Source organism: Nerophis lumbriciformis, linkage group LG32 (assembly GCF_033978685.3).
Source record: "Nerophis lumbriciformis linkage group LG32, RoL_Nlum_v2.1, whole genome shotgun sequence".
Lineage (NCBI taxonomy): Eukaryota > Metazoa > Chordata > Actinopteri > Syngnathiformes > Syngnathidae > Nerophis > Nerophis lumbriciformis.
The window spans coordinates 17,657,473-17,680,086 of NC_084579.2; the positions used below are offsets into that span (position 1 = coordinate 17,657,473).

Below are 22,614 nucleotides of genomic sequence, written 5' to 3' on the forward strand. Positions count from 1 at the left end.
ATTGCGAATTAATATGAAAAATGTCTTCGATAAAACACGTGGTATTGTCTGTAGTTTAGCAAATAAAACACTCTTGGCCACTAGTTCGGAACACATACAACAATCCACAAAAATGTCCAGTGGGATAGTGTGGTTGTCAACATCTATGCATTTCAAGTTTTCCTCGCCTGTTTTTTCACAAGAATGGTCCAATGCAACATTGGCATGCAATGACATCCCAGCAGCCCAATTTGTGCTGGTCTAGATTATTCCCCTCTGATAATCTCACTGCAGGATCAAGCTCGGTGCAGATTAAATCGTCTCACTTCCGTTCCCACTCCCTGGGTTTTGCATATAGGCGGATGCGTCGGCTGATGAGTTGCCGGGCACGGATCCTACGGAAGGGATTACCTTTTTAAACCCTCATTTCCCCAAATCCCTCCGCCATGCTACTCACTTGCACCATCTGACACCTTCTGCTATGCAAGTATTGTTTTTGAAAAAGAGCTGAATATATGTTGAATCATTATCTCGAGTAAATGGTGGCTTTAATCCAGGTTTGGAAGATTTATCATGTCAACCTCTTTACTTTAAAGCCCCTTTTTCACCAAGCAGTTTTTGATTTTTGAAATTGTATAAAAATAACTTATGTTATTGGCACTGTTTGTATTGAGAACAGTACTGTAGCAGTGGTAGTTAAAGGGTAAAAACTTTTAATCGGGGATTACAACATTTTCTGTATTCAGAATCACTGTTTTACCCTTTTCTCTTCTCTCTTAAATGCCTTAGTTTCGCATCGCCACCTTCAGGACCATCCTTTGGAGCTCTAGCGAACCAGAGCACGCCATCATTTGGGAGCCTGACCCAGCAGGGCCCTGGTTTTGGAGGTCAGCCCAGCAGCTTCTCTGGCTTTGGACAGCAGCCTCAAACTGGAGGTACTTCAGATACTCTTTGCATCATCTTCCCATTGTTTTCCCTACTCATTGCCACCATCATATAACACTGTCTTTGTGTTTCTAGGGTTTTCAGGAAACACCTTTGGCTCCACAAACCAGTAAGTTCTATTGTGTTTTAAAATCCCCTATTATGCAAAATTTAAATTTTAAGGATTTTGAAACCGTAATATGTGTCTCTGGAGTCTTTTTATGAATATCAGACGTAAGAAAATCTATCATCATGCACATGATACCGCCTCCCTAACTAGATGAGCCCACCCAGTGTGTATGCCATCTGGAGTACAGCTTGATAAAAATAAATGAATAAATACCAGGCTTCACCACACATCTCAAAATAAAGCTTTGACTCAAAGTAAAGCTTTGATCATTTGGATTTCTTCAGAAAATAGGCTAATGTAGCACAATGTTGCTGTTAAAATGGGTGTTTAATGTTTGGATTGTTGCTCACATACCTGTAGCTACGCTAGTGTTGCTAGCATTTGTGTCCTCCTGTCCCACTCCTTATGTCCTATACAGCATCTATTACATTGGACAAAGTTGTTACAGTATTTCTGTAAAAACTGGATGAGGTGCACAATAGTGCTTCTTGGAGCGACATATTCTGTTGGAGACAGGTGTGGACAAAAATAGCTCATTAGCATTAAAGCTACAGATACACAAAACAACGTGTTGTCCTTTGTGTTCACGAACAGCACTTTTAAGATCCCTAAATTCCAGCATAACATACTTCCAATACACTATTTTGTGATCTCTCTGACTTATTTAAAATTGCTAAAATATTATAATATGGGAATTGTAATGAAACTACAGTCTTCCCTTTGCCACATCGTACTTCAAATATTGCGGCTTAGCCATGTCGCATTTTTTAATGTTTAAACCCTGGAAATTATGGAATCACCAGTCTTGGATGATGTTCATTCAGATGTTTAATTTTGTATTAAAAAGACCAAAAAAATACACAAAACCGTAGTTCTTTGAAATAGCAACGGTCTAGCTTTGAGAAACACAAAGAAATCAAGAATTTAAATGGTTGTAGTAAGTAGCCATTTCATTTATAGATCAAGCAGAGTAAAAAAATTATGAAATCACTCGACTCTTACAAAAGAAATATGGAATCATGAAAAAACTGACAACAAACACTGCAACACACTACTAGTACTTTGTTGCACCACCTCTGTTTTTTATAACAGCTTGCAGTCTCTGAGGCATTGACGATTGACACAAACAGTACTCTTCATCAAACTTGCTCCAAGTTTCTGTGATTGCTGTTGTCAGATCAGCTTTGAGTCTTGCCATGGACCATTTTCTATAGTTTCCACCACGGATTTTCAATTGAATTGAGATTCGGACTATTTACAGGTCATGCATTGACTTTGTGTGTTTCTTCAAGGAAAGTTTTTTTTTTGCTCTTTTGCAAGATGCATCATCATCTTGAAAAATTACGTCATCATCCTCACCCTTTCGATTGATGGAATAAGAAGTGTCCAAAATGTTTCTGTAAACTTGTGTATTTATTAAAGATGTAATGACGTCCATCTTTCCAATGCCATTACCTGACATGCAGCCCCATATAATCAATGACGGTGAAAATGTGCGTGTTTTCTTCAGGCAGTCGTCTTCATAAATTTCACTGGAACGGCACCAAACAAAAATTCCAGCATCACCTTGTCCAATGCAGACTTGCGATTCATCACTGAATATGACTTTCATCCAGCCATCTGTAGACCATGATTGCTTTTCCTTGGTCCATTGGAACCTTGTTTTTTATGTCTAAGTGTTAATGACTGTTTTCGTTTAGCTTTACTGTATTTAAATCCCTTCTCCTTAAAAGTTTAGTCACAGACGACACCAATTTCCACCCATGTGTTCTTCATTTGTTTTGCTGGGCATTTTTTGTTTTCAAGACAAACTGCTTTAGGTTTTCCTTCTTGACACTTTGATGTTTTCCCAGGCCTACCAGTATGCTTACCTTTTACAAACTTCCCATGTTGTTACTGACTCCCACAATTCATAATCTTGATTTCTTTTAGTGTTTCTTCAAGCCAGAAAGTTGCCATTTGAAATGGCCGTACTTTTGTGTCATGTCTGTTACTTGCCTTTTTCTTCAAAAATTTAACAACTGACTGAACATCCTTCAGGTCTGGGGATTCCATAATTTTGCTAGGGGTTGTATTTTTGGAAGATATTCTACAACAATTTTGCCTTAAATTAAGCATTGTCAAGCATAAACATGGCTTAATGAACTATGAATATCAATTCTATGGTAGTATTGGCCACTAAATGAGAACAACCAATCAGATCACGCTGTTTAGTATTGTGACCACTGATTGGCTCTGCCTCAGGCAGCATAATTATTTTGGATGAAAAGATTGTAAAGTTGACTAAACGTCCAGAAGTCTCTCATAACATTAAAACATGTAGCAAACCATTTGTTTTTATTTTGTAGCTATGTAAATATTAGGGTTATAAGTAATGATTCCTACTATGTGGAAATTAATTTATTGCGGTTATGTCTGGAACGATAAACGAGGGATTACTGTATTATAAAAAAATGTTTTAAAAGCCTTATCATACACAAGATTTTGCTTTATCTGGTCTGCCTCTTATGTTTGCTGTCACATGGTCGCCATGATCCCCGGGGTGTGTTCTGCTGGAATGCACTCTGAAGTGTGCACAACTGACACAAATAATAATAATTCTCGCCCTCTCGACAGCTATTTTTAGTTTTGTGCTCATTTGCAGGCCACCATCACCTCAATGTAAAACAAAACAATACAAAAGGAATGTTTATTGTAGGCTTGTATCAGTTACGAATGAAGTGATTCTGCAAATTAAGCGTCATTATTGCCCTTTCATAAACTATACAATCAATACATGCAAGATGTTATGTGCTGTAAGACAATTCTGCTTATTTTTCCAGAAAACTGGGAACATTTCTCTTGATAGAACTTGTTTGTCACAGTTACACATAACTACATCAACTACTTATTTGTTAAAATGACAAGAAAATACTTTTAACTTGGGGTTAGTCTACATACATCAATATTATGGAGACAAAACATGACATTACACCTATTTGACATAATACTCCTGTTTGACATCTTGATTTGACAAAACCTTTGTCTGCTGTTTCATTTCTTTCAGATCAAGTTCCCAAACATTTGCCAGTTGGAGAAGCTAATTTTACTGACGCATCTCAAGCAACATGCTGCTTGACTTTCTGTTCTCAAGCTTTTTTTTTTAAATGCTTCTAATAGAGGGTAGAATAAATAATGGAGACAAAAGGGACATCCAAAACAAGTTTTACATGTATTGTTCATTGATCAAGGCAATACTTTCAAACGAGCCAAAAAAAGTAATGTGCAGAAAACAAGTTTTCATTTATTATTTTTTATGTATTTTTACCTCTGTTTGCACATTTAAATATTTTGGACATTGTTGCCATTAATTTAAGGCAAGCACCATCCACTTATGTATAGTCCAAATACTTTGCCTAATAGATGACAAACAAATTTGATGGTATTTTTCATTTTAGTTATGAGAATAAAAACATGTTAGGAAAGCAAGTAAGAATATTGGCAAAGTTTAGGCATAAACATTTGGAATTAAAGCTGTCAAACGTGTCTTTGAGCATTGGTTCAGAAGATTTTGGATAAAAAAACAACCAAAATATATTTAAATTTTCTTGTAAAAATGACTTTGTTATACTGTATATTTTTACATGGAAATAAATGTGTTCAAACTATCCAATACATCTTAATATAATACATTTAATGAAGTCTATATTTTTGTTTTTTGTGGCGTTTTTGATGACCAATTCTTCCACAGGTGTATACAATACATTGGCAATTATTCCATAATACCCCAAAGCCAAACAGGACATATGCATCCTTAATTTTTGAAAGGGAAAAAAACCTTTTGGGTTCTTTTTTTTAATTTTTTTACTTTGCTGCTCAAATTTCTCAGAATTTCTGCTATAAACCAAAACACCATATGTTGTTTTTTTTAACCATTTGAAGGCCTTTTGATTAAATTGTCACAGTTTTCAATACATTTAAGTTAACGTTTCACAACGAGAAATTTTACTAATTCAAACCTGTGACATTATCTGATCAAATAGTTTCAAACATTTCTTTTAATACGTTTGATATTTTTGTTTAAAACAAAAGTTTTTTGAGAAATCTTGATTTATTAAAAAAAAATAAAAAAATCCAAAATGACTACGCCCTACAAAAACTTAAGCCTTTTTGGCTTTGAGGATAATTGTAATCAAACGTCCACAGAAGGTTAATAGTTATTTATTAGTGCTTAGTTATTAATTTAATGTTATCCTTTATTATACTACTTGCTTGCCTAGCTTTAATTAGGAGTCTGAGAGTCCTGATATTTTTTTCCCCCACACTTTTTCTTCTTCATTTTACAAAACTACAGTATTTTTCAGAGTATAAGTCGCACCGGCCGAAAATGCATAATAAAGAAGGGAAAAAACATATAAGTCGCATTTTTGGGGGAAATGTATTTGATAAAACCCAACACCAAGAATAGACATTTGAAAGGCAATTTAAAATAAATAAAGAATAGTGAACAGGCTGAATAAGTGTATGTTATATGAGGCATAAATAACCAACTGAGAACGTGCCTGGTATGTTAACGTAACATTATGGTAAGAGTCATTCAAATAACTATAACATATAGAACATGCTATATGTTTACCAAACAATCTGTCACTCCTAATCGCTAAATCCCATGAAATCTTATACGTCTAGTCTCTTACGTGAATGAGCTAAATAATATTTGATATTTTACGGTAATGTGTTAATGATTTCACACATAAGTCGCTCCTGAGTATAAGTCGCACCATCGGCCAAACTATGAAAAAAAACTGCGACTTATAGTCCGAAAAATACGGTAGTTGTGCTACTTTTGTCTGTCACTGTCACTCTGTCTGGGACGTCTTGCATCCACACCCACCCCCACCATCCCACCAAAATGCATAGCCGAGGTCTTGACTCAGGAATGTCGTCGGGGTTATTATGTGACCGGAATTTGCCACCTGCCCAAAAAGTTTAAATACCCCGACACTTCAAAACCTGACACAAATAGACTGGAGCCAACCAAGCATACAATGAAATGAATGACCATGAATCAGTTTATATTGGCGTGTCCATCATTAACACCGGACACGTTTTGTCTCTTGTACAGTACTTGCACTGCAGTCTGTAAAGTGGATGAGTTTAGGAGATTTTCTGCACCCACTTTGCATGTATGACAAATTCTATTTGCATAATGCCTCAAACGAAAGCAAAGTAATCTCCGCCTTAATCCGCAACTTTGTCGTGATGGAAAATGCAGGAAAGTCTCACAGACACTTGTGAGGATGACAGCTGTCATAATAATGACTGCAGATAAAAATAGGTCTGTCCACACCAGCCAAAACCCCCCCCATTACACTCCTCATAGCCCACACCAGTTCCGCCGGCGAGCGACGATTAGCGCCTCTTCATTCTTTCTTTGCGTGCTCCCAAATCATGGGATGAACACTTCCACGCCAAAGTTGGTCATGACATAAACATTACCATCTGTTCAATGTCACTAGCTTCATCGATTTTAGCCAATGTGCTATATCCCACTGTCCCTTAATAACAAAATACAAACAAATATAATCAACTTTAAACAGATCTTTGCAAATTAGTTTCATTTTGGTTTACTTTACTTGGTCAAGTTGTAAGAACATTAAAAGATTATTAACAAAACAACTTTGTGTATAGTGCCTTTTACAGAGCGAGTCGCAAGGTGCTTTGCAGTTTTAACAATCGAAATGTAATCCCTAAATTCAAACCAACAGAAATACAGCAAACCAAAAAAAAATTTCTAAAAGTAATCTTAGACACATCAAAAGTTTTACAAAGATAAACATAAAAATATATATGCATATATAATATACACTGTATTGCCAAAGGTATTTGGCCACCCATCTATATGATCAGAATCAGGTGTCCTAATCACTTGGCCCGGCCACAGGTGTATACAATCAAGCATTTAGGCATAGAGACTGTTTCTACAAACATTTGTGAAAGAATGGGCCGCTCTCAGTGATTTCCAGCGTGGAACTGTCATAGGATGCCACCTGTGCTACAAATCCAGTCGTGAAATTTCCTCTCCCCTAAATATTCCGAAGTCAACTGTCGGCTTTATTATTAAAAAAAAAAGGAAACTTAGGAACAACAGCAACTCAGCCACCAAGTGGTAGGCCACGTAAACTGACCGAGATGGGTCAGCGGATGCTGAAGCACATAGTGCCAAGAAGTCGCCCACTTTCTGCACAGTCAGTTGTTACAGAGCTCCACACTTAAAGTGACCTTCCGATTAGCCCACGTACAGTACGCAGAGAGGGTCATGGAATGGGTTTCCATGGCCGAGCAGCTGCATCTAAGCCATACATCACCAAGTCCAATGCAAAGCGTGGGATGCAGTGGTGTAAAGCATGTCGCCACTGGACTCTAGAGCAGTGGAGATGCGTTCCCTGGAGTGATGAATCACGCTTTTCCATCTGGCAATCTGATGGACGAGTCTGGGTTTGGAGGTTGCCAGGAGAACGCTACATTTTGGACTGCATTGTGCCGAGTGTGGAAATTTGGTGGAGGAGGAATTATGATGTGGGGTTGTTTTTCAGGAGTTTGGCTTGGCCCCTTAGTTCCAGTGAAAGGAACGTTCCCAAACATTTTGGACAATCCCATGCTCCCAACCTTGTGGGAACAGTTTGGAGCGGGCCCCTTCCTCTTCCAACATGACTGTGCACCAGTGCACAAAGCAAGGTCCATAAAGACAGAGTCTGGTGTGGATGAACTTGACTGGCCTGCACAGAGTCCTAACCTGAACCCGATAGAACACCTTTGGGATGAATTAGAACGGAGACTTGAGAGCCAGGCCTTCTCGACACAACATCAGTGTGTGACCTCACCAATGCGCTTTTGGAAGAATGGTCGAAAATATCCTATAAACACACTCCGCAACCTTGTGGACAGCCTTCCCCGAAGAGTTGAAGCTGTATTAGCTGCAAAAGGTGGACCGACATCATATTGAACCCTATGGGTTAGGAATGGGATGGCACTTCAAGTTCATATGTGAGTCAAAGCAGGTGGCCAAATACTTTTGGCAGTATAGTGTATATTGTGTGTATGTATGCAACATTTTATATATATACACACATGCATACAGATAGCCGGCCCCCGCCAAAGTATTTTAACCCAGTGTGGCATCTGAGTCAAAAAGGTTGAGGACCTCTGGCCTAGCAACTCTTCTCATTGTTGGTGCTAACACATTTTTTACTTCTGCTTTGTTCTTCATCTCTATTCAGTTCAGTTTTAGTATCCGCTATGAATATCTCTTCAAATGTTTCACTCCCAAATAATACAAAAAGTCACAATCAGGTGATACTACAAAGAAATGCTCAAGTTTATAAAAGAGAAAAAGAAGGTGTTAACAAGGTGAACTGCATTGGAGTTCCAACCAAGGCCATCCAAATCTGGCAGCTAATTATCTCGTCGCCTCCTCTCCGAGGTTCCTCTGCTCTCGCTCACAGACTCGCAGGGTTTACCGCCGCGCCGCCTTATCCAGATGCTTCAAAAATGAGCTTTCAATTTTCATTTTAATGCGACCCACTTTTAATCTCCACACACTATTCAGCACATTTTGCATGCGACTTGACATCAACTGTCTGCAGCAGAGTGACGCTTGCTTTGCATACCAATGAGTGACTGAGAAAAAAAGCTTCTAGTCTTGTCATCGATCATGTAATAACCAGATTGGACTCTTTTATTTTTATTTCTTCATCTAAAGGATGAATAGACAAACATTCATTCATACATTTTGCAAAAGCTTTACAGCAGAAGACAAACGTGAGTTAAAAATATCTTAGTTGGAGCAAAACACGTTAGCGTCCATGAGTCTCTTTGGGTTAGGAAACTGCTTTTTCTTGCAGATTTCTGCTTCGGAACACCTGATTTTTTTCAGCATCTCCACTAAATTTCTCACTCAGGTGCGCATTCTTTGTTTTTACAGCGCTGACACTCATAAAGGGCTGCAGTTGACTCCTTTAGTCAACATTAGAACTTCAGGTAAACGAAAATTAGTCGCTAGGCAGTTTAGCAATTTGACCACCGACAATTGCGCGTTGTGTCCCTGTCAGGTTCGAACACTGATGACATCTATTAAACAAGACAAGAAGCAAGGAATCAAACAGAGACAGAATAAGAAACTCGTACATCTGTACCCTTGTACCGTGTCACTACGCTCTGACGAAAGATTGTACGCCTCCTCTTTTATTTGGACTTTTCCCTGATTACATGGCAACAGCTGTTTCTAAGGGATTGGGGTCGTAAACAGCCATCGCCTTTGATTACAAACCGTTCAAAGAAAAGGTCGTAAAACAGTTCAAAGAAAAGGTCCCCTGGAGGGGAGTCAGGTCCTGCTTCCTCTCCGCTTTGTAGCTCTCGGGTCAAGACAAATTATTTTCTGTGGATTACAATACATCAAAGAAACAGAACACCTTCATGTTACTTCCCTCACAGTAACATTTTTCAAAGCAAAAAATAGAACAAGAACACCTCTGGCTATCTTATGTTACCGTTAGTGGTTTAACAGAACACATTTGTTTGACAATTCACTATATTATTTTGTAATAAAAATAATTTATCGGCCCGATTTTTAAATGATTGGTGTTTACGGCGGCAGTCTGAGAGAAGCAACGAACAATTTGCAGTCATGTTGTGGTTATGATAAAATATACATTCAATGACTGCTAACGCTAGCTATCCAAATAGCTATTATTAGCTAACAACACCTAAAGCTAATGCGTGTGCAGGTGTTACGTACATACCTAATTACGTACGAGAAGCCGTGAGAGGGCGGGATAGACTGTGTAGAATACATTGGAACGTTGGCCGTGACTGGCCTGCACAGTCCTGACCTGAACCCTCTTGGCCATACTTGCCAACCTTGAGACCTCCGAATTCGGGAGATGGGGTGGGGTTGAGGTGCAGGCAGCATACCCCTTCCCCTTCGAGCTGTCCTGGATGAAATTAAATTATTTTTTCCAATCATTTTGGAACTTGCAAGCGTCGTCGCCATGTCTCTTCTTCATTCTTCTGCTTCGTCTCCTTCTTGTTGTGTGTGCAGTTGTGCACTGAGCTCCAAAAGCCGTAGATGTTATTGTAGCGTCCCGGAAGAGTTAAAGCTGCAAGGGGTTCTGGGTATTTGTTCTGTTGTGTTTATGTTGTGTTATGGTGCGGATGTTCTCCCGAAATGTGTTTGTCATTCTTGTTTGGTGTGGGTTCACAGTGTGGCGCATATTTGTAACAGTGTTAAAGTTGTTTATACGGCCACCCTCCGTGTGACCTGTATGGCTGTTGACCAAGTATGTCTTGCATTCACTTGTGTGTGTGTGTTTGAAATTAAAGTTATCATTAAACCAGTTAAAAGATCATCCAACGTGTCAGCATTTCTTGACATCTTCGAGTAAAGACCATTGTTAAACCTGTCCAACGCTACATTATTATGTGACTGGGCCGGCACGCTGTTTATATGGAGGAAAAACGGATGCCTGGACAGCATGCGGCTATTAAGGGGTGAAGGTTTCAGGTGAGAGAGGACTCTAAAGGCAGTGCCTTTAAGGCACGCCCCCAATATTATTGTCCGGGTGGAAATCTGGAGAAATTCAGGAGAATGGTTGCCCCGGGAGATTTTCGGGAGGGGCACTGAAATTCGTGAGTCTCCCGGGAAAATCGGGAGGGTTGGCAAGTATGGCCTTGGCATCAGTGTAAATGTTGCAAACAGCTCCTTTAAATGATCATACTTGCCAACCCTCCCGAATTTTCCGGGAGGCGCCCGAATTTCAGTGCATCTCCCGAAAATCTCCCGGTACAACCATTCTCCCGAATTTCTCCCGATTTCCAGACGGAGACCAATATTGGGGGCGTGCCTTAAAGGCACTGCCTTTAACGTACTTTCTCACCTGAAAAGGAGATTATTATATATGTCTCCGTTATCCATAGTGTCTTGTTCCGTATTGTGGAAATAAGTTGAGCCAACACACGTCGTGCTGCTAACTGTACTTTTATTCACGACTCCTGGGAATAACACATCATATTTCAGGCAACACTAAAACAGGAAGTTCCTCGTTCCTTGGACCAATCATATTCGTGTATACTTCAGGGACCGCTCGGATATCGAAATACCTAAGAATATTACACATATCTATAACCCATAAAGTAGGCAGGCACGGAACTATTTCTCAGCGTGTGTTTATTCCAGCCGGCATGTTCATACACTGACACACACAACACCTCAAAACTACGGCAAGTTGTAATATCCAAAATTTCCAGCCGGACAAACAATATTGGGGGCGTGCCTTAAAGGCACACGTGCCTTTAGCGTCGTCTCTCACCTGAAAAGGAGACTATTATATATGTCTCCGTTATCCATAAGTTTATCTATAACCCATAACACGGTGGCCCAATGGATATAGTCGGTCAGAGAAGCACAAGGCTGGTCATAGCCCAGTATTATGGGCCACCTTGCAAGCAACATTCCGTTCTCATTTGCGGATGTTTTCAACAAATCCGTGAAGGATATGTTCCCGGATTCAGACATCGCTCGCCAGTACTCAAATAGTGAAAGGTAAGTGTTAGTTTTTTTTAAGTAAGCAGCAAGTACAGTACAGTTAGTAGAACAACTGTTTTCATTACTGTTTACTGTACTATATATATAAGAAATACTTTAATTTCAGTGAATTCTATATGTACTCTTCCCCCTTAACCCCCCCAATCTCCCGAATTCGGAGGTCTCAAGGTTGGCAAGTATGTATATCAGGGCCGGCCCGTGGCATAGGCCGTATAGGCAAATGCTAAGGGCGCCGTCCATCAGGGGGCGCCACGCCAGTGCCACAAATGTTGGAGAAAAAAAAAAAAAAAGAAAGAAAGTTGGTACTATTATTTCTAAATACAAAAAAATAATCCCACGTTAATTAAAATGCAAAGTAAAGCCTATTTAATAGAAATATTATTTGTTACAACATTACGCCCCCCCCTCTCCCTTACCGTATCATGACTCTTTTTGGACGTCACCACATCAAAAAATCAACACAAGATGTCAAAACGGCCAAAACTGTTAGGTGCCCAAGGAAGAAAAAAGAGAAAAGAAGAGGAGTAGAAACGAGAAAAGACAGAGGTAGCAGGTAGGTAACGTTAGCCTACATGAAATTATTTGTCTGTTACAGAATGTGATAGTAACCTGGCTTGTTAGCATTAAGCTAATGTTACATGATTCGGCAATTGCTAATCAATCAGAGCTAGTTCTGTTTTAACGTCGGGTTAATATTGTGGAGGAGGGCTAAATTGTTATGGAAAATAATAATGTAACGTTAGGTAATTACTGTACTCCCACCTTACATTCCTCAGGTATTAGATCTTTTAAGCAGGTGTTTTTTGTTTACATTGTTATTGCCTTCTGGTTAGCTAATGTTTGCCCTGCAGGTAATAATCACTTGTCCACCCCTTTATATATTAGGTATAGTTGTAAGTAAAAAAAAAAAAAAAAAAGGTCAAAGATAAAGCTATTCGGTTTCTTGTGAGGGGGGGGGGCGCGCCACCTAAAATCTTGCCTAGGGCGCCAGATTGGTGTTGCCTGATGTATATACTCATGTTTTTTGTTTTTTTTATAGGTGCCTTGTTATTGTGCAATACTAATATATCGCCGCTAATAGTTGGCCACTAGCATGTTAATTGCTGGCTGGGAACTAAAGCATTAATCCCTAATTCTCTTAAATGCTAACATGAACATAATATAAAGATTAACTCATGTTTTTATTTCAAACCTGGTCCGAAAGGTCCCTTGTTATTGTGCAATACTAATAATTAGGGATGTCCAATAATGGCTTTTTGCCAATATTCCGATATTGTCCAACTCTTTAATTACCGATACCGATATCAACCGATATATACAGTCGTGGAATTAACACATTATTATGCCTAATTTGGACAACCAGGTATGGTGAAGATAAGGTACTCTTAAAAAATTGTTATAAAATAAAATAAGATAAATTAAAAACATTTTTTTGAATAAAAAAGAAAGTAAAACAATATAAAAACAGTTACATAGAAACTAGTAATTAATGAAAATGAGTAAAATTAACTGTTAAAGGTTAGTACTATTAGTGGACCAGCAGCACGCACAATCATGTGTGCTTACGGACTGTATCCCTTGCAGACTGTATTGATATATATTGATATATAATGTAGGAACCAGAATATTAATAACAGAAAGAAACAACCCTTTTGTGTGAATGGGTGTAAATGGGGGAGGGAGGTTTTTTGGGTTGGTGCACTAATTGTAAGTGTATCTTGTGTTTTTTATGTTGATTTAATTAAAAAAAAACAAAAAAAAAACGATACCGATAATTTCCGATATTACATTTTAACGCATTTATCGGCCGATTTTATCGGACATCTCTACTAATAATACAATATATGGCTGGCTGGCAACTAGCGCGCTAATCGCTAGCTATCTTAAATGCTAACATTCATCATCCACAATTGTAATTATATAAATGTTTATTTGCGTTTTTATTTTAAACGTGGTCCCAAAGGTACACTTTATTGCCAAAAGTATTTGGCCACCCATCCAAATGATCAGAATCAGGTGTCCTAATCACTTGGCCCGGCCACAGGTGTATAAAATCAAGCGCTTAGGCATGGAGACTGTTTATACAAACATTTGTGAAAGAATGGGCCGCTCTCAGTGATTTCCAGCGTGGAACTGTCATAGGATGCCATCAGTTGTGAAATTTCCTCGCTCCTAAATATTCCAAAGTCAACTGTCGACTTTATTATAAGAAAATGGAAGAGTTTGGGAACAGCATACCTGCCAACTACTCCGGTTTTCCCGTAATTAGTACGGTTTTCATCAACCTATTCCGGGTTACAGTTGCAGTGATAAAAAATACGGTTTTTCATTAATTAAATTTATTTTATTTTTTTTAAGTTTTATTCATGAAATCGCGTAACAACAATGACAATCGACACTGCTTCCCGTAACTTCCTATCGAGCCATTCCGAATGCCATGGGCGAGGCTATTTATAGCACCGCTGCCAAGCACGAGGCCATTGTTTCCAAACCAGCAAACGATCATGGAATCAGCCGGAGAAAAATCGCATGCGAGTCTTAAACCGAAAAGAAAACTGCAGTCATTCCGTGAAGAATATTCAAAAGCCTATCCGGGAATAATTATCCGTTCCAAAAAAGGGTGAAAACTACGCGAATTGCACCTTGTGCAGACAAGATTTTTCGATCGGACACGGAGGAATTAGTTAATAATGACACCAATTTTTTTTTAATGGAATTGTTTAGTACTGTTTTACCATTTATTTACTGTAAAAAGTGTTTATACTGTTTATACTTTCAATTAACAAATTGAAGTCTTGTGAAAGGTTGACAGTATAACTGGTACTGTCAAAATAATTTCAAACTATTGAAGTTAGCTTACAGAATAAACATGTCAATCAACCCATATGATTTTTGCTGTAATATTTTTGTTTTGAAAAGTCACTGTGACTGATAGAAAAGTGATGGTTTTAGCAACATTTTAACCTGTCTGAATGCTAATAATCATTTTGCGTCAGGGGGCGAAGGAACCCCCCACCAGGACTTTGTCCTGGACCTACCGGGGCCTGCGGCCCCTGGACCCTGGCTACTAGGTTTTTCTGATTTCAAAAGTTGGCAGGTATGGAACAGCAGCAACTCAGCCATGAAGTGGTAGGCCATGTAAACTGAGGAATTATGGTGTGGGGTTGTTTTCCAGGAGTTGGGCTTGGCCCCTTAGTTCCAGTGAAAGGAACTTTGAATGCTCCAGGACAGGCTAACCTCCTCCAACCTCCGAGGACAAAACTACGAACAATGGGAGACCAGGCTTTCTGCTCCGCCGCTCTCAGTCTGTGGAACACTCTCCCTGACCACCTGAGGGCACCACAGACTGTGGATGATTTTAAAAAAGGCTTAAAAACCTTTCTTTAAAAAAAAAAAAAAGAAGCCTTTTTTTAGATTTATGCGTGCCAGTTCTGGCTATTAGGCTGTTCTAGTTTTTTTAAATTTTATTTATTATCTTTTTATTTTTTTAATACACTGTAGCACTTTCAGGTTGTTTGCTCAATGTAAAGTGCTTTTTACAAATAAAATCTATTATTATTACCAAAACATTTTGGGCATTTTCATGCTCCCAACCTTGTGGGAACAGTTTGGAGCGGGCCCCTTCCTCTTCCAACATGACAAAAGCAAGGTCCATAAAGACATGGATGACAGAGTCTGGTGTGGATGAACTTGACTGGCCTGCACTGAGTCCTGACCTGAACCCGATAGAACACCTTTGGGATGAATTAGAACGGAGACTGAGAGCCAGGCCTTCTTGGTGACCTCACCAATGCGCTTTTGGAAGAATAGTGGGAAATACCTATAAACACACTCGGCAACCTTGTGGACAGCCTTCCCAGAAGAGTTGAAGCTGTAATAGCTGCAAAAGTTGGACGGACATCATATTGAACCCTATGGGTTAGGAATGGGATGGCACTTCAAATTCATATGTGAGTCAAGGCAGGTGGCCAAATACTTTTGGCAATATAGTGTACCTTGTGCAATACTAAGATGTTCAGGTAAAACAATATATTACTGCTAATAGTTAGCAGGCAACTAGAGCAATAATCCCAAGCTTACTACTGTCCGATTGATTGATGTAAAAAAACATACTCAAAGCAAGGCTGAAAAACAAAAAAAAGTAGGCAGTAGGACGTGTCCATTACAATAGAAAAAGAACAAACATGTGCTTAGGTGACAAATAGTATCATTACAGAGCTGCGGTGACATTGGCACCATTGTGGTATTAATAGTGGAGTCTGGTGCCAGAGATAGTGGACCGGTGATTATTTTGCATCAATATCAGTGACAGGTGCGCAGTGGGGGCCAAGTCTGAGCACGACTAATATAAGTGAGAATGCTCCGCTCAGGAATGTGCCCAGGATAGCATCCAGAGTCCAGGCTGCAGAGCTGAGCCAGGCACTCAAATGTTTTAGCATCTCGAAGGTTACATCTCAATGATTGTTTCAGTACTTGGACCTGCTGTGGCGCCGTTATGGTTTTGTTTATGAAGTCACGGACACAACATGAGTAGAACAACTAACTTTGCACCCGTCACGATCTCATTAGCATCTTTTGCTTTCGTTTTATGTGCATTTTTTTAATAAGATCGGCCGCGATACCATTGCTAACTAATTTGGTATGTATTATACCCTCCCTTTGGTACCAGTACTTTGTGAGCATTCCTATGTTAATACATTTTTAATAATAAAATATTTTTTTAGGTTTAATATTTAACACCCAGTTTATAACTGTGATGTCCAGTTATCTTGCTTTCTTACACTTCTGAGTGTCATTTGCAAGTATTATATACAAACCCCGTTTCCATATGAGTTGGGAAATTGTGTTAGATGTAAATATAAACGGAATACAATGATTTGCAAATCCTTTTCAACCCATATTCAATTGAATGCACTACAAAGACAAGATATTTGATGTTCAAACTCATAAATTTAATTTTTTTTTTGCAAATAATAATTAGCTTAGAATTTCATGGCTGCAACACGTGCCAAAGTAGTTGGGAAAGGGCATGTTCACCACTGTGTTACATGGCCTTTCCTTTTAACAACACTCAGTAAATGTTTGGGAACTAAGGAGACACATTTTTTAAGCTTCTAAGGTGGAATTCTTTCCCATTCTTGCTTGATGTACAGCTTAAGTTGTTCAACAGTCCGGGGGTCTCCGTTGTGGTATTTTAGGCTTCATAATGCACCACACATTTTCAATGGGAGACAGGTCTGGACTACAGGCAGGCCAGTCTAGTACCCGCACTCTTTTACTATGAAGCCACGTTGATGTAACACGTGGCTTGGCATTGTCTTGCTGAAATAAGCAGGGGCGTCCATGGTAACGTTGCTTGGATGGCAACATATGTTGCTCCAAAACCTGTGTGTACCTTTGAGCATTAATGGTGCCTTCACAGATGTGTAAGTTACCCATGTCTTGGGCACTAATACACCCCCATACCATCACAGATGCTGGCTTTTCAACTTTGCGTCTATAACAATCCAGATGGTTCTTTTCCTCTTTGGTCCGGAGGACACGACGTCCACAGTTTCCAAAAACAATTTGAAATGTGGACTCGTCAGACCACAGAACACTTTTCCACTTTGCATCAGTCCATCTTAGATGAGCTCAGGCCCAGCGAAGCCGACGGCGTTTCTGGGTGTTGTTGATAAACGGTTTTTGCCCTGCATAGGAGAGTTTTAACTTGCACTTACAGATGTAGCGACCAACTGTAGTTACTGACAGTGGGTGTCTGAAGTGTTCCTGAGCCCATGTGGTGATATCCTTTACACACTGATGTCGCTTGTTGATGCAGTACCGCCTGAGGGATCGAAGGTCACGGGCTTAGCTGCTTACGTGCAGTGATTTCTCCAGATTCTCTGAACCCTTTGATGATATTACGGACCGTAGGTGGTGAAATCCCTAAATTCCTTGCAATAGCTGGTTGAGAAAGGTTTTTCTTAAACTGTTCAACAATTTGCTCACGCATTTGTTGACAAAGTGGTGACCCTCGCCCCATCCTTGTTTGTTAAATGACTGAGCATTTCATGGAATCTACTTTTATACCCAATCATGGCACCCACCTGTTCCCAATTTGCCTGTTCACCTGTGGGATGTTCCAAATAAGTGTTTGATGAGCATTCCTCAACTTTATCAGTATTTATTGCCACCTTTCCCAACTTCTTTGTCACGTGTTGCTGGCATCAAATTCTAAAGTTAATGATTATTTGCAAAAAAAAATATGTTTATCAGTTTGAACATCAAATATGTTGTCTTTGTAGCATATTCAACTGAAAATGGGTTGCAAATCATTGTATTCCGTTTATATTTACATCTAACACAATTTCCCAACTCATATGGAAACGGGGTTTGTACATTTTGGATTCATTTTCCCACAATGCATCATTACACAATCAATCAAAAGTGGTGCAATGCAAGAGGTAGATCCAAAATCCTGCCAATAATAATTGGTTCTGCCCGCCTTAATATGCTAAAATCACTTTAGCATATTGCTCGGGGTTTGCAATGGTCCGAGAATTATTTCGCTCTATTTGTCCTCCCTTTTAACGGCTCGCTTTTTTTTCTTCCACCCTTTCTGGCGTGCAACAAAGAGGAGATATAAATAGAGCGCCGACATCTTATCATCCCAACACTATAGAAGTCGGCCCCTGCGTGGCGTGCGCTGTGGTAGGGGCCCTCGGGCTTTGGAGGGTTTTCCATTAGGAGTAGTTTTGTCAAACACCATCAAAGACATCCTCATATTTGTAGCATTTATTCATTCATGAAAAATGTGTTATTTGTACATTGAGTCGCCCTCCGGAGGACACTTGTGCATTTTCACAGTTTTGCATAATAATCATCACAACCTTTTCAAGTATGGGTTGAAAACGTAAAGCTGCATTTTTTTTCCAAACCAAAGCCAACAAAATAAGAAATACGCTCTATAAAAGATAGAAATAATCAAGGGACCTTTCTTTCTTTTTTATTGACTACAACAAGTGAAAGTAACTCTTTAGAAGTACACACTATAAGCATTATTTGGGACGGCATGGCTCATTGGTAGGGCCAAAAACTGGAGGGTTCCTAGTTCGAATCTAGCTTCCGCCATTCTAATCGCTGCCATTGTGTCCTAGGGTAAGACATTCAACCCACCTTGCTCCCACTGCCACCCACACTGCTCGAAATGATAGTGGGTTTCTAGAAAGAAAGCAATATACACTATATTGCCAAAAGTATTTGGCCACCCATCCAAATGATCAGAATCAGGTGTCCTAATCACTTTGCCCGGCCACAGGTGTATAAAATCAAGCACTTAGGCATGGAGACTGTTTATACAAACATTTATGAAAGAATGGGCCCCTCTCAGTGATTTCCAGCATGGAACTGTCATAGGATGCCACCTGTGCAACCAAATCCAGTCGTGAAATTTCAGACGGACGAGCCTGGGTTTGGAGGTTGCCAGGAGAACGGTACGTTTCGGACTGCATTGTGCTGAGTGTGAAATTTGGTGGAGGGGTTGTTTTTCAGGGCCCTTAGTTCCAGTGAAAGGAACGTTCCAAAACATTTTGGACAATCCCATGCTCCCAACCTTGTGGGAACAGTTTGCAACGAGCCCCCTTCCTCTTCCAACTTGACTGTGCACCAGTGCACAAAGCAAGGTTCATAAAGACATGGATGACAGAGTCTGGTGTGGATGAACTTGACTGGCCTGCACAGAGTCCTGACCTGAACCCGATAGAACACCTTTGGGATGAATTAGAACGGACAGGCCTTCTCGACCAACATCAGTGTGTGACCTCACCAATGCGCTTTTGGAAGAATGGTGGAAAATTCCTATAAACACACTCTGCAACCTTGTGGACAGCCTTCCCAGAAGAGTTGAAGCTGTATTAGCTGCAAAAGGTGGACTGATATCATATTTAACCCTACGGGTTAGGAATGGGATGGCACTTCAAGTTCATATGTGAGTCAAGGCAGGTGGCCAAATACTTTTGGCAATATAGTGTATATAAAATTCACTTCGCATTAATAGAGCCTTTAGTAAATGTCATTATTTATAAATCATATTTTCAACATGAATACTCATTGACATGCTGTTTATAAGCACAGTTATACATTTTTTACTCATTATTAAGCTCATTTATACAATGCTTAACGCTTGCATTTTAGTACTTAAATGGTTGATTCAGCAAGTATTATATCATTGACACACCATTCATTTAGGTATTGTCAACAGTTTGTTAGACTATTTAGACCAGGGGTTCTTAACCTTTTTGACCTCGGGGGGCCCAACTTTTCCACTACAGAGGAGCTTCGTAATCGTACTCTTGATTTTAATCGTATTAATAATTTTATATAACCTACTCACAGTTTACAACCTTGTCAAATGATGTTGCGCCAATCAAATACAAATCAAATATACTGCAAAAAGATGGGACTGGTGGAAAAATATAAACATACAATTACACAGTGTTGAAATAAAATAAATATGTAAAATTTAAATGCAAATGAAAATACAGATTCACCACTTTAATCATAATTTTTGCACTTAAGAAACTTCTCTGACTTTAGCTCCAAAATTCTATTTGTTTGCTATGTGCCATTACTGCCCCAAGTGGTGGAAAAGTGTATTACAACGTAGCACAGCTGAGAAACAAGATATTTGTGGCCCAACAAAGTGTTAAGAAACACTGATTTAGACTTTCTATATACATTATTTCTACTTTACACACACATATATAGGTTGATTGGCAACACTAAATTGGCCCTAGTGTGTGAATGTGAGTGTGAATGTTGTCTGTCTATCTGTGTTGGCCCTGCGATGAGGTGGCGACTTGTCCAGGGTGTACCCTGCCTTCCGCCCGATTGTAGCTGAGATAGGCTCCAGCGCCCCCCGCGACCCCAAAAGGGAATAAGCGGTAGAAAATGGATGGATATATATATATATATATATATATATATATATATATATATATATATATATATATATATATATATATATATATATATATACATAATTTACAATTGGCTAACAAATTGTTAACATATAACTGTGTATTCATGTCAGAAACATGATTTGCAAATGATGATTAATGCTTTATAGTGTGTACTTATTATAAAGGGTTACCAAAGTAAGATGTGGGGCAGCTTGAGAAAAATAAAGAAAAACTTTTTTTTTTTCAAACCTGCTATGCTAATTTCAGCTCAGGCAAAATTGATTGGTGAGCAGAAAGTCAGTGTTTGGTGGAGTCAGGGAGACCCCATAACTGTAGGGAGGGTCACTTTAAAGCCCACTGGTATAAAATATGACAACACTTAAGGAGAGGATGGTCACTTGTGTGGAAAAACATTTTTTTCACGGAGCCCTAAGCGAGATGAAATACAAATAAGTGTCATGTATATTCAGTTACAACTTGTGATCATGTCAAAATAAAAATAGGCCTTTGTTGGGTTGTTTGCCTTCCAAACCCACAAAACGCTTTTGGCCGCGATCCATTTGGCAACCAGTAGTTTTTCCGCAGCTCATTGACAAAAGCACCGGTAGCGTCTCTGACGGTCCTCTCAGATAACGCCACGTTTAAACCCCGCCGCCGCTGGCATGTGAGTGCGTGTTTTTAGGTCGTCCGGATCGCTCACGTGCGGCCCTGACTTGATGAATGGCTTGGCAGGGTGACAACACCATCAGATAACACACACACACACACACACACACACACACACACACACACACACACACGCACACACACACACACACACACACACACACAACGGCCCTTTAGGCCGTCGATGTGTGTGTCCCCGTTTTATGACAAGGACGTAACCTTCCCGCCGCCAATATGGGAATGTGTGTGTGTGTGTCTGTGTGTGTGTGTGTGTGTGTGTGTGTGTGTGTGTGTGTGTGTGTGTGTTCTGGCAATGCTGACTTAATGGGGACATCGCTCTGTTTACACAGTCACCTTTAGGGGACCTCTGACGGTATGGGGACATACCGAACCCCTGAGGCCGACTCACCGAACCCCTAGGGTTCTATCGAACCACTGCCCTAGCTGCCCTAGGGGTTCGGTGAGTCGGGCTCAGGGGTTCGGCGCAGGTCAAAACACACCCGACTCATCGTGTAAATAAAAACTTCTCCCTATCGGCGTATTACGGATACGGCAACAGCAGAAGTCACACTGATTTGCAGGTGTGTAATTTGTTGTGAGTTTATGCACTGTGTTGGTTTTGTTCTTTGAACAAGGTGATGTTTATGCACGGTTCATTTTATGCATCAGTAAAAAAAAGTCAAATCAGCTCTGTTATTTTCCGTTTTTTCGACTGTTTTCCGTACCTTGGAGACATCATGCCTCGTCGGTGTGTTGTCGGAGGGTGTAACAACACGAACAGGGACGGATTCAAGTTGCACCAGTGGCCCAAAGATGCGAAAGTGGCAAAAAATTGGACGTTTGTTCCGCACACTTTACCGACGAAAGCTATGCTACAACAGAGATGGCAAGAATGTGTGGATATCCTGCGACACTCAAAGCAGATGCATTTCCAACGATTAAAGTCAAAGAAATCTGCCGCCAGACCCCCATTGAATCTGCCGGAGTGTGTGAGCAATTCAGGGACAAAGGACCTCGGTAGCACGGCAAGCAATGGCGGCAGTTTGTTCCCGCAGACGAGCGAGCTAAACCCCCTGGATGTCTTGGCTCACACCGTCCCTTATGCCACCGAAGATGATCAAGAGAAGAATATCGACCCTAGCTTCCCTGGCCTGCTGACATCAACTCCAAAACTGGACAGATCAGCTTTCAGGAAAAGAGAGCGGATGAGGGTATGTCTACAGAATATATTAATTGATGAAAACTTTATTCATTACTCACGGTTTTACGTAAATTATTATACATAAACTGTGTTTACCAATAATTTAGCTTAAAAACATTACAACACTTAAAAACAAACACATACCAATCGTTGGTTAGAAGCCGATCGCCGAATTTGTCCTCGCTTTCTC

General features: G+C 39.8%; 1 protein-coding gene across 3 annotated transcripts in view; it reads left to right on the forward strand.

The window, feature by feature from the left end:
- The window catches only part of nup214 (nucleoporin 214), a 45,001-nt gene extending 40,275 nt beyond the window's left edge, over positions 1 to 4,726 (forward strand). For 2 of the 3 annotated variants that reach the window (XM_061927463.2, XM_061927465.2), the window contains exons 34-36: positions 769 to 914; positions 1,000 to 1,033; positions 4,080 to 4,726. In XM_061927463.2, coding sequence (XP_061783447.1) covers positions 769 to 914; positions 1,000 to 1,033; positions 4,080 to 4,116 — 217 coding nt within the window. In that variant the 3' untranslated portion in view covers positions 4,117 to 4,726. Of the gene's footprint in view, positions 1 to 768; positions 915 to 999; positions 1,034 to 2,543; positions 4,041 to 4,079 lie in introns of those variants that run through there. The other variant, XM_061927466.2, reaches the window with a different exon arrangement.
- The last annotated feature ends 17,888 nt before the right edge of the window (positions 4,727 to 22,614 follow it).